This window comes from Drosophila nasuta, chromosome 2R (genome assembly GCF_023558535.2).
Source record: "Drosophila nasuta strain 15112-1781.00 chromosome 2R, ASM2355853v1, whole genome shotgun sequence".
Classification (NCBI taxonomy): domain Eukaryota; kingdom Metazoa; phylum Arthropoda; class Insecta; order Diptera; family Drosophilidae; genus Drosophila; species Drosophila nasuta.
In genome coordinates, this window is record NC_083456.1 from 16820990 (window position 1) to 16838638 (window position 17649).

General features: G+C 39.6%; 5 protein-coding genes and 1 long non-coding RNA gene across 10 annotated transcripts; 2 read left to right on the forward strand and 4 right to left on the reverse strand.

The window, feature by feature from the left end:
* Positions 1–66: 66 nt before the first annotated feature.
* On the reverse strand, positions 67–1764 carry LOC132786832 (mitochondrial pyruvate carrier 1). 3 transcript variants are annotated; one of them, XM_060793524.1, is made up of 4 exons: positions 1603–1764; positions 1232–1322; positions 955–1170; positions 67–709 (listed from the first exon to the last, which is right to left on the reverse strand). In XM_060793524.1, exons 3-4 carry the CDS (start codon positions 1121–1123, stop codon positions 552–554), a joined length of 327 nt encoding a protein of 108 aa, XP_060649507.1. In that variant the 5' UTR covers positions 1124–1170; positions 1232–1322; positions 1603–1764; the 3' UTR covers positions 67–551. The 3 variants fall into 3 exon arrangements, with proteins under 3 accessions (XP_060649507.1, XP_060649505.1, XP_060649506.1); XM_060793522.1 differs by having other exon boundaries at positions 955–1148; positions 1603–1763; XM_060793523.1 differs by lacking the exon at positions 1603–1764 and having other exon boundaries at positions 955–1148; positions 1232–1420.
* A 671-nt stretch (positions 1765–2435) lies between these two features.
* Positions 2436–2864, forward strand: LOC132786833 (uncharacterized). Its single transcript, XM_060793525.1, has one exon. It carries the CDS (start codon positions 2461–2463, stop codon positions 2752–2754), a length of 294 nt encoding a protein of 97 aa, XP_060649508.1. The 5' UTR covers positions 2436–2460; the 3' UTR covers positions 2755–2864.
* Positions 2657–5225, reverse strand: LOC132786829 (S-phase kinase-associated protein 2). The gene is made up of 5 exons (XM_060793518.1): positions 5048–5225; positions 3873–4812; positions 3408–3813; positions 3189–3348; positions 2657–3132 (listed from the first exon to the last, which is right to left on the reverse strand). The coding sequence occupies exons 1-5, from the start codon at positions 5104–5106 to the stop codon at positions 2946–2948; spliced, it is 1752 nt and encodes a 583-aa protein (XP_060649501.1). The 5' UTR covers positions 5107–5225; the 3' UTR covers positions 2657–2945.
* Positions 5226–5270: 45 nt separating this feature from the next.
* On the forward strand, positions 5271–7319 carry LOC132786831 (uncharacterized). The gene is made up of 3 exons (XM_060793520.1): positions 5271–5485; positions 5696–5922; positions 6405–7319. Exons 1-3 carry the CDS (start codon positions 5394–5396, stop codon positions 6863–6865), a joined length of 780 nt encoding a protein of 259 aa, XP_060649503.1. The 5' UTR covers positions 5271–5393; the 3' UTR covers positions 6866–7319.
* A 1336-nt stretch (positions 7320–8655) lies between these two features.
* LOC132785991 (uncharacterized) lies at positions 8656–10388 on the reverse strand. Of its 3 annotated transcripts, none has more exons than XR_009632386.1 (4): positions 10135–10388; positions 9887–10061; positions 9319–9725; positions 8656–9233 (listed from the first exon to the last, which is right to left on the reverse strand). It is a non-coding gene; the product is annotated as an uncharacterized LOC132785991 (long non-coding RNA). The 3 variants fall into 3 exon arrangements; XR_009632385.1 differs by having other exon boundaries at positions 8656–9559; positions 9654–9725; positions 10135–10386; XR_009632384.1 differs by having other exon boundaries at positions 8656–9725; positions 10135–10384.
* Positions 10389–14409: 4021 nt separating this feature from the next.
* Positions 14410–15508, reverse strand: LOC132786769 (Krueppel-like factor 5). The gene is made up of 2 exons (XM_060793408.1): positions 14758–15508; positions 14410–14686 (listed from the first exon to the last, which is right to left on the reverse strand). Exons 1-2 carry the CDS (start codon positions 15458–15460, stop codon positions 14448–14450), a joined length of 942 nt encoding a protein of 313 aa, XP_060649391.1. The 5' UTR covers positions 15461–15508; the 3' UTR covers positions 14410–14447.
* Positions 15509–17649: the final 2141 nt, after the last annotated feature.

Here is a 17649-nt window from a genome sequence, read left to right on the forward strand (position 1 = left end):
TTAAATAAAGCGCATGACGAAATTTCCATGCCAAAATAAAAAATCTACATTTGTTTCTATATCAAATTTCAAGGCAAGATAGTCTCTTGATGACTTATTTATTCAACAATTGTACTGAAAAGTTATTGCACGTAAAATTTGGGAAAATCGGATTCTTTTTTGTTTAATAGAAGTGAATGAAAAGCGTGGACTCCATTTGAACACAACGTCAACGTAGACACGTCTAGCCTCGTCACGTTTCTGAATCGGATTAGAGTTGGGAATAAAAAATGGCCAAGTCCAGATAAAGTAGCACCCATATAGTAGTGTATGGCCAATTTTCGTTGAGATTCAGCCAATTTGATGATACGGAAAGATAATAACAGAATATTACAATGGCAGTGCAATAATGATGTTGTTGATGATGATATTTCCATTATTGCGTGTCTCTGCAGCAGATTTTGCAGTCATCATTAGATGTGTCATTTGTTGCGCCTCGTTAATTGTGCAAATATTGAAAATGGCATCGCACGCTGAATCTCAACTGGGAGGGTAGTGTCGTCTGTCTACGTCTACGCCTCCGCCTGTTGGGTTCGCTGATAATTGAGGAATCGCAATCCTTGGAAGGCTTGTGCCGAAGCATTTGTGGCATGGCATGCGAAGAGCAACCAATTCCTGGGCTGCACTTTGTAGGCGAATCGCATAAAGATGCACGAATAGAGCGTCAGGGCTGGGAAAATAAAAAAGAATAGGTTAAATTAATCTGTGTATATTAAATAAAGCCACTTGGGCCTTATCAGCAAACATTTTGGCGGCTCGTGTCGCTGTATCTAGCTTATCAAGAGTGTCAGACCATGATTAGCATAGAATCGTAAACTATGAAACTGCGTGTGCTGATAACGCGTTAGATCTCTATACTGGAAAGTTTCACAGCTGCCGAACTGGTTTTTGCGAATATCGACACTCAAGACTTACCTAATGTCATTTTGCCAGAGATAAACTTGGGACTCTTTTGCGTATCAGCAATTGCCGCAATCGGGATGCCCCAATTGGCCACTGGACCCCAGAAATGGGTGCTCATAAAATAATTCCGCCACTCCTTGGCGGAATTGGCGGAGGTGGACATTGTGCGTCTGACCGACATGATGATTGTTGTGCGATTGACAGTGCTGAAACGTATGATTGAGAAAGCTCATGATTAGTGTTATTTGCTTAATTCCATGAAACTACTATTGAAAGCTCAAGGTCTTACAGGTTGTTTGCCTTATGATCTGGAGGTTGTTGTTGTTCTTGGCGTTGTTAGTTGCTCCACTCGTTATTGATTTTCCTGGGGTATAGCGTTTCTTCAGAGAGTTTTGTACACAATGATTTGAAATTACAAACAAACGAAAGTTATGTAAATGTAATGTTGATAAGAGAATACTATACGCAGCAAACGAATTCTAACTTTCTGTTTCTGAGCTTTCTTAAAGCTGTTTTATTTAACATCTGAGGCGCAGTGTGACCACAAGCTGAATTTATAAAACATCGTTCGATGCCAAAGAAATATACCAAAATTCAGAAGCCATGATAATTGTTTTAAAGGAGCGCAATATTTCAAATGACCAATATATTTTTGCTCACCTCTTATAATCCTCTTTCCACTGATCCGATTAGCGTAAACAGATTTTTAATTAAAAAAAAAAGAATTAAAATCAAAACAGCACAGTCTCATAACTTCTTCTGAACACAAAAATCTAATAATAATAAAAAAGTAGTGCCAATAAATGTTGTGTATTTGACATTTGAATTTGGCTAAGATATGGCAACGCCGACTTAAAGATTTTTTTAATTTTTAAAAGCAGGTATAACTGAATATTAAAGTAAAAGTAATCCAAAAAACTACAATATTATAATAACAAAGTTAATATAATGAAGCATTTGTTAGGCAACTTTATATTATACAAAATTTTACCATATAGTCTCGTATTTACTTGACATGGTCACCCTACAGTGCTTAAATGTTGTGGCGCGCATTATCAATAATTTCAAAAGATTTAAATGTACTGATACATGATGAAGGCCTGATTTATAGTGATTTGTTGAATTAGCAATAATTTTGAATATGCTATAAAAGTTTAAACGCCTTTTATTTTCACAATTATGAGTACATCAATTTTAGCATTCGATTTTGGAATAAAGTACATATACAACCGATATAAAATGACAAGAAATAGGAAACAGAAAATATGCTAAAGAATTATTGAACAAAGTTGCAAAATTTATGTAATATTTGATGTGTTGTTTCCTCGTTTCCGCCTCTTGAAAGATGCTTTCTAGTTTGTTTCTGCGAATTGAGTCAGCCAAGTTGTAAACATTGCATCTGGGTAATTGCTGAAAGCATTTTCAGGTTCTCGATTGCACTTGACTTGACTTATCAATGCAGCAAGGCAACTATAAAAGGCCGAGATGGCCCAACAGCCTTTTATCAGTTACAGTGAAATGAAACTTCAGCTTACAATCAGTTTGGTTATCTTGGCAGTTTGCTGCTCCGCAAATGCCTACGATGGCGATGGTCAGCCAGGTTGCAAAACGCAGGAAGAGCTTGATATTGGTATCTTCCGTGATACTTGGGATGCCACGTCCTACTGGAAGTGTAGCGAGCTCAACGAGCCTGCAGCCAAGTTTCGTTGCCCCAGTGAGATGGCCTTTATGGATAGCGTTAAAGATTGCGTGATCTGGGATGACTGGCAGTGGGAGAAACCGGTGGCACCACCAAGTGAGGTTGATGCATAAACGAGAGGAAACACTTTCTTCTTCTTCGACGACGATACGAGGAGTATTACATAGTTGAAACGTGACATTTAATTATTGTCGTTTTGAATTGAATATATGTAAAAAAAACAGCGCTAAGCGACTTTTTAACGCATTAATGAATTAGGATGGACAAATGTAGTCTCTAGATGTGTTTGTGGAAGGATATTTTTCTAATCGCGTGTGCGAATACCCCAAATGGAGGTGCGACGTGTGCCAACCGTGGGGCGTCCCACGGAGCTGTGTATGAACTTATTGATGCCAATCTTGGGCATTTGCTTCTCCAGCACTTCCATGGCGGCTTCCGAAAGCATACCAAAGATATCCAGATAGGTGAGAGATGACATGTTTTTAAGTTCTCTGTAAGGAGAAAGCATTATACTTGCTGTTTGCTAGGGATGATGGGTATAACTTACATAAAATTCGTGGCGGGAATGAGATAACAACGGGAGACGGACAAATACTCGAGACTGGTGAATTTCATAATCGTAGCAAGTGCTGCCGGCGTCAAACTGTTGCAATCCGAAAGATCCAATTCAAGCAGCTGTTTACAGCGTTTGTGTAAAGTGAGGACATCTATGGGTGAGAGGAATTATGTATTAAAGATGCCAACTAATATCGTTTAAGTAACTTACGGGAGTCGAAGAGCACGCGGCGACAACCGGCCGCATTAAGGCGAATTATGTTTGGGGAAACGTGGGTGACCAAAGCAGTGACTGCATCAGCACTAAGATCAGTCCATGAAATGTTCAGACTGTTGAGTTTGGAGAGCGATTCCATCATCAGTCGCACACTGCTGGCATTAAGGCCACTGGCCATCGACAGATTGAGTGTTTCCAGCGATGTGTTTTGTGCAATCTCAAAGCAAATCTCATCATTGAGCTCAGCATGCTCGAGACTGAGCTTCTTGAGTTGACGGCAATGTGTCAGCAATGTTTGCAGCGAGATAAGGGAAATGGAAGCCAGACTCAAGTCCAAGTATTGCAGTCGCGAATGAAAGTCAACAGCAGTTGGCGAGTAACTAAAAGCAGGATCTTGAATCTAAGGGAAAGAAAAGGAAATTAGTTTAACAATTGATAAAGAGTCAAGATATCACTTACATCAGCTTGCGCTAGACGCAACACCGGAATGCTGCGTCGCACAACGTGCTCCAGGCCAGACGGACGAATGGTACGCAGTCCCAAATCTAAGCGTGTCCATAGCGTCTCATCACGCGCACAGCAGTTGAAGCGGCGACAAACGGTGGCGATGCGTAACAATGCCTTCTTCGGCAGCCACCTGAAGATGTCCAGCAGTATCTCATCGGACAGCTGCTCAAAGTAATTGATGCCGCTGCTAATGTGAGCACTCATCGCTGGTGTGCGATACACAAAGAAGTTTTGAGTGGGCACCAGGCGTGGCACTGGCGTTGGCTTCTTTTGCTGTCGCAGCAACGCTTGTTTGCTGGTCGAAGGCAGCAAGCTAAGAGGTGTCTGCTGTTGTGGTTGTTGCGGTGGTGGTGGCAGCAATGTTTGCTGTGGCGCCTCGCTTTGCTGGTTGCACGTCACTGTGGCCAGCGGATTGCGTGTGCGTTTGCTGGGCGAATTCGAATTGCTGCCCGCTGGACTCTCGTTGTTGGCCAAAGCAGTGCGCTTCGCTTGTGATAAGGATAACGGACGCTGCTCTTGGCTATCTTCGTTGCACAGCTCGACCAGGGTACTGTTGTTGTGGTCACCAGTGGAATTAAGACTGAGGCGCGACTGTTGCTGGTGTTGATGCAACATGCGCGCTGCAATTGTGGCACAGGGCGTTGTTTCATTGGAGTTCTCATCGCTGGTGGCGCTGACTGCCAAAGCAATCGCAGACATGGCCGAGGAGCTGCTCTCTTCTGAATCGAGCATGCCAATGCCCATCTCCTCGAGCGCCTCGTATGTGAGCACAGAGGGCGATGAAGTGTATTCGTAGATCGAAGACGACGTCGACGCCGTAGACGACGACGGCGCAGCTTTTGACGTTGTCGCCCCGATGCCGACTGCGCTGTTCTTACTTGACGAGCGTTTTCTGTAACGGGGAGGAAGTGAGGGGAGCTGTTTTATTCATTACTTAAAGCAAAAGTGCTCGGCATGCAATTGGCGGGTCAAGCACCTTTCAATTAAAAGCTGCCCCCGTTTTTTTGATCGTTTGCATTGCATGTGACGTCACTGCGCGCAATTCGCGCCTTTTGCTCGCCGGGCACATTGCAATGGGGGGTTTTTGCATGCTTGCATTTATACAATTGTTTTATAAATTTATTTACCTGGATACTGGACATAGATTTTCAATGTTTTCGGCTCCTCTGTGCTTGCGGCTGCTCATATTTATTGCGAAATTTCTCTTTTCTTCACGCACAAATTACGCGCTATTTTTGTATGCAGCGTTGCCATATGTTAGTAGCCAACATTTCAATTGCGGCAGCGTTGCCATTTCGTGCACAGTCTATGTCGAGTTGTACAGCACTATGCGCTTGTCAACACTTGTGCAATTCAGTGGGAAAACACAACAACAAAATCATCGAAAATACAGGAAAATCATATTTTGAAGCAGCAGCAACAAAAATAGTGAGAGTGAAGCAATAATTCGAAATAAAATCAAGCACCCTGCAAATGAATCAAAATTGTTTTGAGTTAGAGGAGCGTGATAACAACGATAAAGACGACGACGGCGTTCAGCGACGCAGCAGCACAACTTTCGCAAGGTAAAAGACTACAGAGACAGTGTACACAAGGGTCGCTTTTGTTGCTGTTTTGTTTTTGTTGTTGTTGTTGCACTTTCTTTGTTGACTGTGCGCATAGTGATGAAGTACATACTGTGTGGGGGAGCAATGACACAGCAGCTCTTTGTTGCATCTTATCAGTTCGCACCTTAAGTCTTTTGATAGTAAACTGATTAAGCATCTACCTTACAGATCCGTCAAGATGAGCATACGAACGCGTGCCTTGGTCTTCTCCACATTCTTTGGCAGCTGTTTGGCCATAGGATTGCTGCTAGTGAGCGTGACAACGAATCATTGGGTGCGCGCCTATCCGCGACGCATTAACTCCACGGAGGCCAAAGGTGACGTTAACTTCGGTCTCTTTTATGGCAGCCAGTACTTGAATCTGGGCATTGGTGAGCGCTGTCATCCGCTTGAAGGTTAGTTATGCAAATATATACAGTATAACGTCGATAATTGCACCTATCTATTTAAATACTCGCATCCAATATAATTGCATAAAATTGTAAGTAAATTAGAAAATTTAGATTTCCGGTTTTTTGCATCATTTTTGAGTCATCCGATTTTGGTTAAACTTCGAACAGCTATTAAATAGCGCCACCTATAGTGCATCGATTAGTTCTTCTTATAAGAAACGCCCAACAACAGTTATATAGCGCCACCTACCGGGTGCCGATCGATTTTTAAAGGAAAAGTTGCAGTTAAACGCACAACTGCTGTTAAGTTGCCGCTTTTACCGTATCTGCAAAAATATTGTAACTGCGCATTGGTTTAATATAAAAATATACTTGAGATTTGCATCATTATTTGTGTTAGAAATTATGTGTGCAATTATCGACTGTATACTGTACTTTATATCCAATTAGCACCTCTTAATTGATTTGGAATTTCTTCTTTGCAGTTTATTCATTCATTCGCACCGAGCATGGTGATAACAGTTTCTGGCTTTGGCTGATCACCACCCTGGGCACTGGACTCGGCCTCTTGGCTTGTGCTGTGGCTGCCATAGCTGCAGTGCTAAAGTCGGCATCGGCCGCCAAGAAAGGCGGCACTATGGTGCTGCTCTTGGCCTCTAACATTTCAGCAGCTGGCGCACAGATTGTTGCCTTTGTGGCTTGGCTGGTGCAGTTCTATCAGTATCTCATACATAATGTGCTCTTGACGGAGCACCAGAAACAACATTGGACCAGCACAGGACTGGCTAGTCTGGGCTACAGCTTCTATTTGGTTGTAATATCCACAATTGTGGTACTTATTAATATCATCATATTATTGTATGCTAAGAGACGTGAGCATCGCGATCGTCATCGCTTAGAGCCGCTGAGCAAAGACAAGAATCAGGCGGCCATAATGCTTTATTAGCCAAGAATTAGGCAGAATATATTATCCTCAAGTAACCTCAAGAAAAAACCAAAACAATGTTCGATCGAACGATGAGGGACAAAAATCTCAGCGGCCCACATGTCTGTGCCTTACTTAAAGATGCCCTTTGAATGCCACATGACAAATATCGAATGTAATCCTTATTTATATATATATATGTAAACAAATGAATCTTCAAGTTAAACCTTATCATTTTCATAGTTTGTAAGTCTTTATTTCCAAATGTACCACGTTGAAGTCAAGTCTGATACGCATTTTGATAGCACATTCAAACTTGATAGAACAAATGCACGATACAATTTTGATAAATATTCTTGTATTGATATAAGTATTTGAAATGTTATTTACCTTTTGCATTTTTATACATACTCGAATCTATTTTATATACTCGTTTATATACACTTTGCTACAAGCTGCTATTTATTACAGCTACTTATAGTATGTTTTATAATCATACAAATAAAACAATAGTCATTGTTAAGATATACAAAAATATAGCTGCTTTTGTTTCTTTGTTTAAAGATGGGGATATAAATATATTATTGTTTTTTTTTTTTATTGAGATATGAGAATTTTTTTGGCTTTTTATACCCGCTATCCAAAGGTTAGAGGGTACAATAACTTTATGTTTTTTTTTAACTTTATCTCCAACCCCATAAAGTATAAATATTCTAAATCAGCATCAACAGCCGAGACGTTTTAGCCATGTCCATCTGCCTGGATCTCAGAGACTATGAGAGATAGAGCTATAACTTTATCCGACAGCACTTCTTATTCTTATGATCAAGTTCATTTTTGATTTTTGCCACGTCCACTTCACACATCAATAAAAATAGAATTGTAAGCGTAAGCTAGAGTCACGATTTTTGGTATATATTACACAACTATTTTCGTTATGAATCCTGAAAATTTGGTTACGGATAGATAAAAACTGTAGAAGTTATTTAAGAAATTATTTTGTATGGTAAAAAATGTATGCTGCCGCAGGTCTGCTTTCAATGACAATCTGGTATATTTTTATAAAAGTTAGTATATTGTTGGTATATTAATTTGGTATAATTTGAGAATAATTCGGCACTGTTTGGCTTTTATTGAAATTGAATAGCGGGTATCTCACATTCGAGCACACGCAATTTTACTTGATTTTATTTGGTATTGGTTGTTGTTTTTGCATTTGAATATTTTTTGCTTAAATTAAAGTAAGTCCAATTATTTCACTCTTGGCATAAATGTTTTGACATTAAATGTCAAAATATAGATTGGTTTTTTAAATAAATTTTTGTGTAATATATTTATGTTTATTTAAAATGTATACAACATAGATTTTCCGCTTTGCAACAATTTTGCAAATTTATCTATTAGATGTATTTTTTATTATCAACAGTAAAACAAGTTAATTTTTTTAATTAAATGTTTGATCGTATCATATCAAAGTTGAAAATTAAACGTAAAAAGTTTTGCTTAAGAAGCTGAAATTATGATTATTATTTTAATTTATTTGACTTACAAAAATATTATAACATTTTAGTTAAAAATTAAAATAATTTTTGTTTAGGAAAATCATAAATCGTAAAAATTACTGTAAGTTATATTAAAAGTCGTATTTGATTAAAATGCTGTAAGAGTCAAGTTTCAAATGTCTATTTTAAAGGTTTTCTTAACAAGAAGTAATTAAGTTTTCATTATTTATGTGTTGCTGCTGATGGGACTAATAGATTTTCTATAGAATATCCTTCAGCGTTAATTAAAATATAACAACTTGTATGGATGGCAGCTGTGTGGCAGTTGACTTTAGTTCCCCACGGGAAATGGAAGCGGACAGTAGCACACGCTACACCGCGGGGCAACATCCGTGCCACAAAAATTATAATGAATAAAAAAATAGAAAAGGGAAGAAAAGTCGAAGAAAAAGACATTTGAGAAAGGAAAGCAGTCTGTGTGGCAGCATATTGATGAATTGCTCAATAGTTTTGACTTTTACCAAATGTCACAACAATTTCCTCATTGTAATTATAACGTTCCAGCTAATTGCTGAACACAGAACAGGACCACACCATGGGCATTAAAATCCAAAGTGTCATCGCATTGCAGTTTTGCAAACAAATCAATTATCTTTTTACACTTTTTCTCGTTTTCTTTTTATTTGCTTGTAACTTGTGCGAGATGTTCTTTCCGTCTTCTTCCTTCTTTTTATTTTTTTGAGGACCCCTGACTGATGGCTGATGTTTGTTTCCTTGGTAGACCCAATTTGTATGTGGCTTTGTTTTCGCACTGCGTCAGCCACTTCCTCAGTTTTCTTCCTATATCAATTCCTATTCGATTACACAGAGGACCCACACATAGGGTCCTGCTTCCGAGCCAATTATGTCATCATTAGTTTTGATTAGTTTGTTGTCTCCTGTTGATGGGAAACTGCACAACAGATACCTCACCTAGGTTTGTTTTGTGGATGGATTCTCGGGCACTTCCGGCACCACCTACTGGTTTACCTTTTGGCACAGTTGGGCGCTGCCTGGATGTTTGTTTTGGTCGATATCTGGTTTGATATGAATGCAATTGAAATTGCAATTGCATAATAAACAAATCGATGATGAACGTCTTTTTAATTGAGGGGATATTACGAAGGACTCTCATCCCATAGCTGACAAACTCATTTTGCAACGGAAACTGCAACTGCAATAGTGTGTGTGTGTGTGTGTGTATGTGTGAGAGTTTATGTATCTGCATCTGTGGTTTTTATCTGACCAAAAACAGATTAGGACTTCACCTTGTGCCATGTGTGACGGATCTTTCACGTTACGCAGAGTTGTGCAAGTCCAATTCCCGGCGTTAGGATACGCTTCGCAATTGCGTACATTTGCATGATGAGATAATGGAAAGAAATGCTCATTAGTCGTTTGGCAGCGAGGAATAAGGGAAGTGAGATTAGAGTGCAGACAATCGACTTATTATGAGTGTTTATGCAGATAAACTCATCGTTTAGCGTGTGTCGGGACATACCCACTTTTCCGCCTAGGATTAGACGAGACTCTTGGAAAATACGATTGATAAGTAGCTGGAAAATGAAAAAATGTTGAGCAATGAACAATGTCTCTGAATGTCCATAGCGTGTGGCCTGTACAAATATAATTAGCGGGAAAGTCTCATAATCGGAACGAGCTCACAAAATATTCCACTACAATACTATATATAATACGTAATACAAATACGAGAGATTGAATAGAAATACCAAAATGTTAGCCACACACGTTGTTGTCATTCAAAACAAATCCACTTCTTTTACACGAATTTGTCTCTAGTTTTTATCGTTGTTTCATCTTTTTATTTTTTAGTGGACCACTTTCCCCTGTGTGTGAAAGCATTTCCAGCAAACCGCAAAACATGCGAGCCAAAGAAAGCCAACAAGAGAGGGCCAGACAGTATGTCGTCTCCTATGCTGCTGTAGCTGACCAATAAATTTCCCAATTAAATGGATCCTCTGACACTTTGTTTAAAACGTCAGCGCACAGGCAACAGCTTCTACGACTACTGCGTCTACCCCCTGCCAGCCCCTGGGTGCGTTTCTGTGTGTGTGTGTGTGTCTATGAAATAGGGGATGAGGGTTGTTCCTCGAGGGGTTGAAACCCGTCGACGCACTTTGCTTGGCCGAGCGAACTGGCGCTGTGAAAGGTAGCAATTGATACCCAACTCTCTGCAACTCCATTTTTTATTTTCATGCACAGCTCTTTTTCTGTTTCTTTAGTTTTCTTTTTTTTTTTGCACTTCTCATTCAATTGCTCCCACTGTTCGGTTGCGTTGCGAAATTATAGCCCGTATATTTCTCTATTAGTGGACAAAAGACATTTCAATTTCTCGGCCAGACTCGTTGTGTGGCCCTCTGCAACGAAGTGCATGAAGTCTCATTCTGTTGCTCGAGGTGATCCTGATTCTCGTCCTTTTAGTTGGCAATTATCTAGTTGCGAAATTTATGGACCACCCGACGACTTTTGTTTGGCCTTTTTGTGGTCATGAATGGCAGATAGGCTAGTGCCTCCTACATCGCAATTGTTCCAAGACTGATGTCAGCCTGTTATGGATGGCCAAACTACTTTCTTGTTAGGAAGTGACTTTACTTTCAATATATATTGTTCCGCAAACAATGCTCTCTTCTTTCTTGACTTTTATTCTGCTGTAATTACATTCTTGTGTCAATTCAAATTCTTGTGAATTCTCACGTCGATTGAGAAGTTACGTAACTATCCAAATCTACATCGTATTTTGGTTGAGAAATAATAGTATTTTGGTTTCTTGGTATCTCACTTTTATTTTAAGTGTACTATTAAATGGATATGTAAAAAAACAAGAAATTTAAATTTGAATAATAAAATGTGTGGAAATGCTTTGTACACATTATTTTAAAATTTATTTATAGTTTTTATTTGTGAAGTTGAATAATACAATTTATTTTCAAGTACTAAAGTTGCATAAGTAAATAAATCAATAATTTGTAGTATTGAATAACAAGTTTAAAAACTACCGCTATTTTAAGATTTATCGCAAAGGAATTTTTGAAACGTTAATTCAAAAAAATCAAACACTTATTAATTTGAGTTTGTTGTATTTTTAAATAAAATTAAAAATATAAACCAATTATTAATTATAATGTATATATTTAATAATAATTTATTAATTATATTAATATTAACGTTAACTGCTTAATTTTGTTTGACATCTACATCTGGAAAATTTATAATAGTATAAATTTTTATTTATACCTTTTTTTTTAGAACACATAACTAATGGCTCTTGTACTAAATATTCCAAAAACTCATTTGCTATATGGGTAATTCCATGACGAAATTTGTCCCGTGCGAGACTTTTTGCAGTGCACTGCAGCGAAAATAACATAAACTGAAACAATTTTAATGAATGTTATTCTTAAAGCTTTAGATAAGCACTATATTTAGAGCTAAGGTTGACTTTAGGAACTTCATCTGTTTTACGATAAAATATATAAATTCCTTAATTTTTTGGTTGTGCGTACGAATTGGTTAATTTTTGCAATTATCACAACAGAAAACAAAACAGAACGAAAATTCCAAAACCATTCTTAGCTCTAATTAAAGTACCTTTCTAGAGCTATAAAAATAAACTTTTCTTATTTTTAAAATTGTTTCAGCTTATGTTACGGGACAAATTCCGTCATGGAATTATCCATATATAGTATAAGTTAGTTATTACTTAACGTAATAAAAGTAAAATTGGGATGTTAAGTTAAGTGGTTTTTCGGTGTTTTATTTTTTTTTTTGAGAATTAATTTTAGAAATAACAAAAGCATTCGTATAAGGCTGACGATTTAAAAATGGCGAAAGTAACATATTAAATTATGGACTTAGGGTTATACGAGAAATCGCCTTACACATGTTTCACTTATGAGGCACTAAAAGCTCCTTAAAGAGAAACTAACTTAATAATTTTGACATATTTTAAATGTTACTATGGGAATGAGTAATTTCTTCTTAATTTCGTGTTGAACTTGTTCAATATTTGATTTAAGGGTGATGTTTGTTTTCATCTCTACAAATTTATATCCATAAATGCGACGTGATAGCAAACATCTCCAATTTGAGTAATGTCCAGGTTTTCTTAACATATGCGTTTTGTTATACCCCATAAATTAACAGTTGTCAATGTGATTGACATAAATACACAAGTCTATATAGGACTATTTATTTGAAATTGTACAAGAGAGAGTTTTCTTAGGGAATTTAGCTTTCCCACACTTGAGAAAAGAAGAGATTCTATTCTGTTGAATCGCGCAAAGAGTGAAATTAATTGCCAGCAATTAAAGGACAATACGGGGCAAATATCGATATCGAGACTGTGCTGACGAAAAGCATATCATCTTGAAAAATTGGTAGTTTCTGTACTTGACGTTGTCTTGCAGCCTCACAAAGTGCAGCCGCTGTGTCTGCTGCAAGTAGAATTACAAGTACTGAAATCAATGGGACACACATTATTAGTTAGATCATTGTGGCACTTGTCGAACAACGACGACACCGTGTCTGCCAGGGAAAAAATGTTCTCAGGCCAGGGGGAGGACACAGGTTGAGGCACAGGTAGTTGCAGATATGGTATATGGTATATGGGACCTGCACGCCCCTATCAAGCAACCTTATTGCCATTGTCCGAAGAATAGAGAAATAGAAAAAAAAAAGGTTGTGTAGTGCCCATCGGTCTGCTACGGTTAACGAAATTGCAGCTATTGTGCACACGTAGAAGTCACATTGATATTCGGGATTCGATTTACTCTCGATAATAAATTCCAGCAACAGACATTGTGTCTCCCTCCTAGTTGCTCAGGTGGGCCCACACCTCATTGTCCTTATGAATGACGCAAGCTGTCGTCTGAGTAATGGCAAGGATACGTGAACAATTGCAATGCCAATGCCAAAGAGAGGACTGTGAGAAAACTCCTCTTCCAGATGCAGTCACTGTCTCTCTGAACCAAATTAATGGATTTGTTCTGGACGAAAAGTTAAGATCTATTTAACTTGCTGCAAACTAATGGATTTTATTTTGTGGGTTTTCTCAATGAATTTTCGCAGTTAGTTTTGGGCCAAAAATGACTTGTAGAAAACGAGTTTGTAACCCTTTGATTTGACACAAATGTGCCGACGAATGCAAACTGCAGATTTCACTTTTGAATTTGCCGGCATGACACGAACAATTTGCCAAAATGATCTGGTTAGTGGGAAGTGAAAAGTCATTAATGAAAATCTGTGCAAAATGGCCGCAATGCAGATATATTAATTGAACTAGGAAACAGATGGAAATAAGCTGAAAAGATATCAAAGATGCAAATAGAATTAAAAGAAATGAATTTGTTTTTAAGTTTTTATATTGTTTGTGTGGGTTTTTTTTTTGTGTAAACATAAATCGTATAATACAGCTCTGAATATTTAACTAGATATTTAAATGTAAATCGTATCATCGGATTTCGTATTGCTATTAACTGCATTTCAGCATTCGTATAATAACTATATAAAAAGTGGTGACAAAATATTCTCTTAAACGCGTAATCGTAATCGTATTGTAAGTGGTATAGTAATGGTATCTCTTAAACAACTATTTGTATGTCTTGCTCTTAACACTCTTAATCGCTTAGCATATGAGAAAGGATCACTTAAGGATTTATTTACACATGTGTGGTGGGAGTTTCTTCGACTGTCTCGTCACGTAGTGGAAGTGTAAATATTCATTAAAAAATAAATAGCTCAATATTTGCATATATCGTCTGCATATCTCTGAGGTAGACTATGTGATTGTACTTGTGTGAGTGTGTAGGTGTATCTGTGTGTGTGTGTGTATCGATGTGTGTCTGTTTGTGTTGTGCGCCAGTTTGCGCCAGGTACGCCTGAGGTAGAGATAGTTTTGGCCGGCATTAAATTGCTTGTAGTTGCGGTTTCTTGATTGAATTGTTCCTTGTTGTTGTTGTGTAGTGTTGTAGTGTTGGGCTTGTAGCGTTTTTAAAGCGTGCAAGCGCTTCACAGATCGCTGGCTTAGCTAAGGACCGTCTCGCCTAGTATCCATAGAGATAGGGATACATGGGCATAAAGATAGCCGGTCCCAGCTGGCGCTCTTGCGGCAAATGCGTCTTCATGTGCTTCTTCAGATGATCGCGACGCCCGAACTTCTTGCCACAGGCACTGCAAGGATACGGCCGCAGACCCGAATGGATGCGCTTGTGCCGTGTGAGCTCCTCGTTGCGTGTAAAGGTTTTGCCGCAGGTTTCCACATCACATTTGAAAGGTCGCTCGCCTATAAATTAAAAGAAAATGAAATTGTAAGTAAGGCATGTCAATTGAGAGTCTGAATAAAGTTTAACTTACCGGTATGAATGCGAATGTGTCCCTTGAGCTGGCCATTGTTGGAGAAGGCAACATCGCAGTGCGGACACTTGAACTTCTTTGGTCGCTGCTTGCGTGCATTCAGCGCCTTCAGCTGCGCATCCTCGGCCATGACACGAGCATACTCCTGCTCCATCAGTCCCAATGTGAAGGGATCCATGCCAAAGGCAGCAGCCGATGGTGTATTGGCAGCTGCAGCAGCCGCAGCGGCGGCGGCATAATATAAATCACTGCTGGGCAAATAGGGAGCTGGCTGTGCGGGCGACAATTGCTGTGGCGCCAACACATTGGATACGGGGAATGCTGGCTGTGGAGTCACATCCAGAAGTGGTGTCGAGGTGCGTGTGTAGCTGCTGCTGTTGTTGAGGCCATCCTCGTAGCTGGACTTGCTGCTGTTGCTGCTCGATGAGGATGAGGATGCGGATGACGAGGATGATGATTCGCGATCGCTATCCTGACCGTAGCAGAAATTGCTGCTGCTGCTGTTGCTATTGCTGACTGTGGGCAACTCCGTTTTGATGGTCACACGTTCAGCGGGAGCAGGAGATGGATTGCAGATATCCAACTCGGATTCACGTTCACGTTTCACTGGCCTGGCGGGCGGCGCAGGCGTTTGGCGTTGCGTATCCCAGGGACGGAAAAGACGCGAGTATGTTTGCGGTGGATGCAAGTTAATTGTCGACATTTTTACTTCGTTTACTTCGATTGAAAACCAAAAAATAAAGAACTCAGAAATTTGTTGTACTATGATGTTGGGCGGAACACTTGGCGTGCGTTGTGTGCGTTACAAGATCTCAACTCGAACTGAACTCTCTCGGTCGAGCGACGCACAATTTAAAGAGGTCCTGGCTGGTGCCCAAAAGGTCTACCTAACAGCGGCCTACCTACACGCACTCACACACACACACACACACAGGCACACACAGGCAGACGTTCGCTTCATTCATCGATTTGCTGCCTATCTGTCTGTGAGAGCGAGAGGCACGCTTCAGGGTTGTTTTTTCGCACCGCACAACAATGGCCGCTCACGCAGACTCAAATACACACACACACACACACACATGCGGGTTGGTATATAAGGTATGTGTGTGATTGTATGTGTGGCTGTTTGGCAGCAATTCTAATCGCCTCTTGAAATGGCAGCTTCCTTGACTTTCGCTTTTAATGTGTGTATATTCCCAGCACTATTTATTAGATACATATACATATATACATACATATATATATTTATATGTAGTATTTCTCCCCATGGGGTGGAACTTTAAGCAAAGTATTCATGATTATGAATTTTACGCTTACCTACCGACAAACCCCCTTATACGCAATTTGATAAAAGTTGTTGTCTCAAAGGCGCAACTGGGCTTGGCTCTCATCCTCGTCCTCGTCCTCATCCCTCCCCGCCTGGGCTTGGCAACCCCCCGCCTGTGTGTTAAGCTATAACTTGGTTATCTGTGGGCACTGCTTTTTCCTTCTTTCTTTTTTTTCGGTTGATTCGGACTTGCCCGTAAAACCAAGGGGCTTGCTTTAGCTTCTGCCCTTCTCGGGTGGCAATTTATTATTGAATTAAGTGCTTCTTTCATTCCGTGGGGGTTGTTGTTGGTCTCTCGTCTTTGCGGGCACTTTGTGCTGCTAAACTTGCGCTTTAAATATGCAAAATGTGTATCAAGCGATTACGCATATACATAGAGATTGGAGTAGATGTGCTCTCAAATATTCCTTTTTTTTTGGGGGGGTTTGAGCTGAGGTTTGAGCATGTAAAATGGTACAGTTGCTTTAAGTTTATTGGGGGATGACACGGATAAATTGTTGGCTACTTTACGGGCTACGAGAGGCGTTTGTCCCAAGGCAATTGTTGATAAATCTCGAGCCCCATTTTGGGGCCAGTTGTCAGTGAGATTGATGGAAATAATGGCGAAAGATACATAAGTATCTTAAAGATTGAAACGAACTAAGAGTGGAAAATGGCGTACTAATCTACAGCGTAGGATTGTCCGCTAGGTAATCCAAATCTAGCTTGGTATAAGGAAATCCATGCCTCCGCTTAAGCTGCCATTAATCACACTGTAATCAAGGCTTAATCCCGATACTAAGATCACACCTAGTCCATTACTTGGCTCAATTCCACATATCATAAGCTAGCATCCCGAAGAATCTGGTCACCTCGTGATTAACCGCATAGAGCCGGATGTATCCTGATCTGCACGCGGATCTGTGAGCGAGGCAGTAACTAATCTAGCTCTTGGCTAGCTTGGCTTATCTGTCTCTGGCATTACGATAAACACGTTGGCACGTTAGTCGCAGTCGTGTTGTATTTAGTTTGGTTAGGATGTGTTTTTCCCCTGACCACATCGTCGCCATCTAATGAGGCGCCATGTGCAACATGTGCTGTAATCATGCCGACATCTTCTCATTTGAGTTTATGAAATTTCCTCATTAATCAAAGTGTTGATATGACGCCACATACATAATATACGTACATATGTATATCCACACATCCTTATTGTTATATGCCGCAATGTTTGCTCTAATTATTATGCCAGGTATATGCGTGGTAGATATGAAAATATTCCAGACATTCCATGAATGAACTTTTTGGTTCACCGGCTGGCAACATTTTACTATATTTAATTATTTTATAGCATCTCTTCTTACTATTTATGAGCATTGCATTGTGTTAGGTAGGTGCTACTTTATGACAAGCCGAAGCTGAAGCTGAAGCCGCTTTAGAAATGGGTGGAAAAACCTACGCTCGTTATTTGACAAACACGCTGGGAAAGTCCCAAGCCAAAGCGGTATCAGGCGGCTGCCAAGCCTAAGTGCCAGCCTACGCAAATAAGCTCATGGATTTTTATGATCTAAACCGCGCCTGGCAAC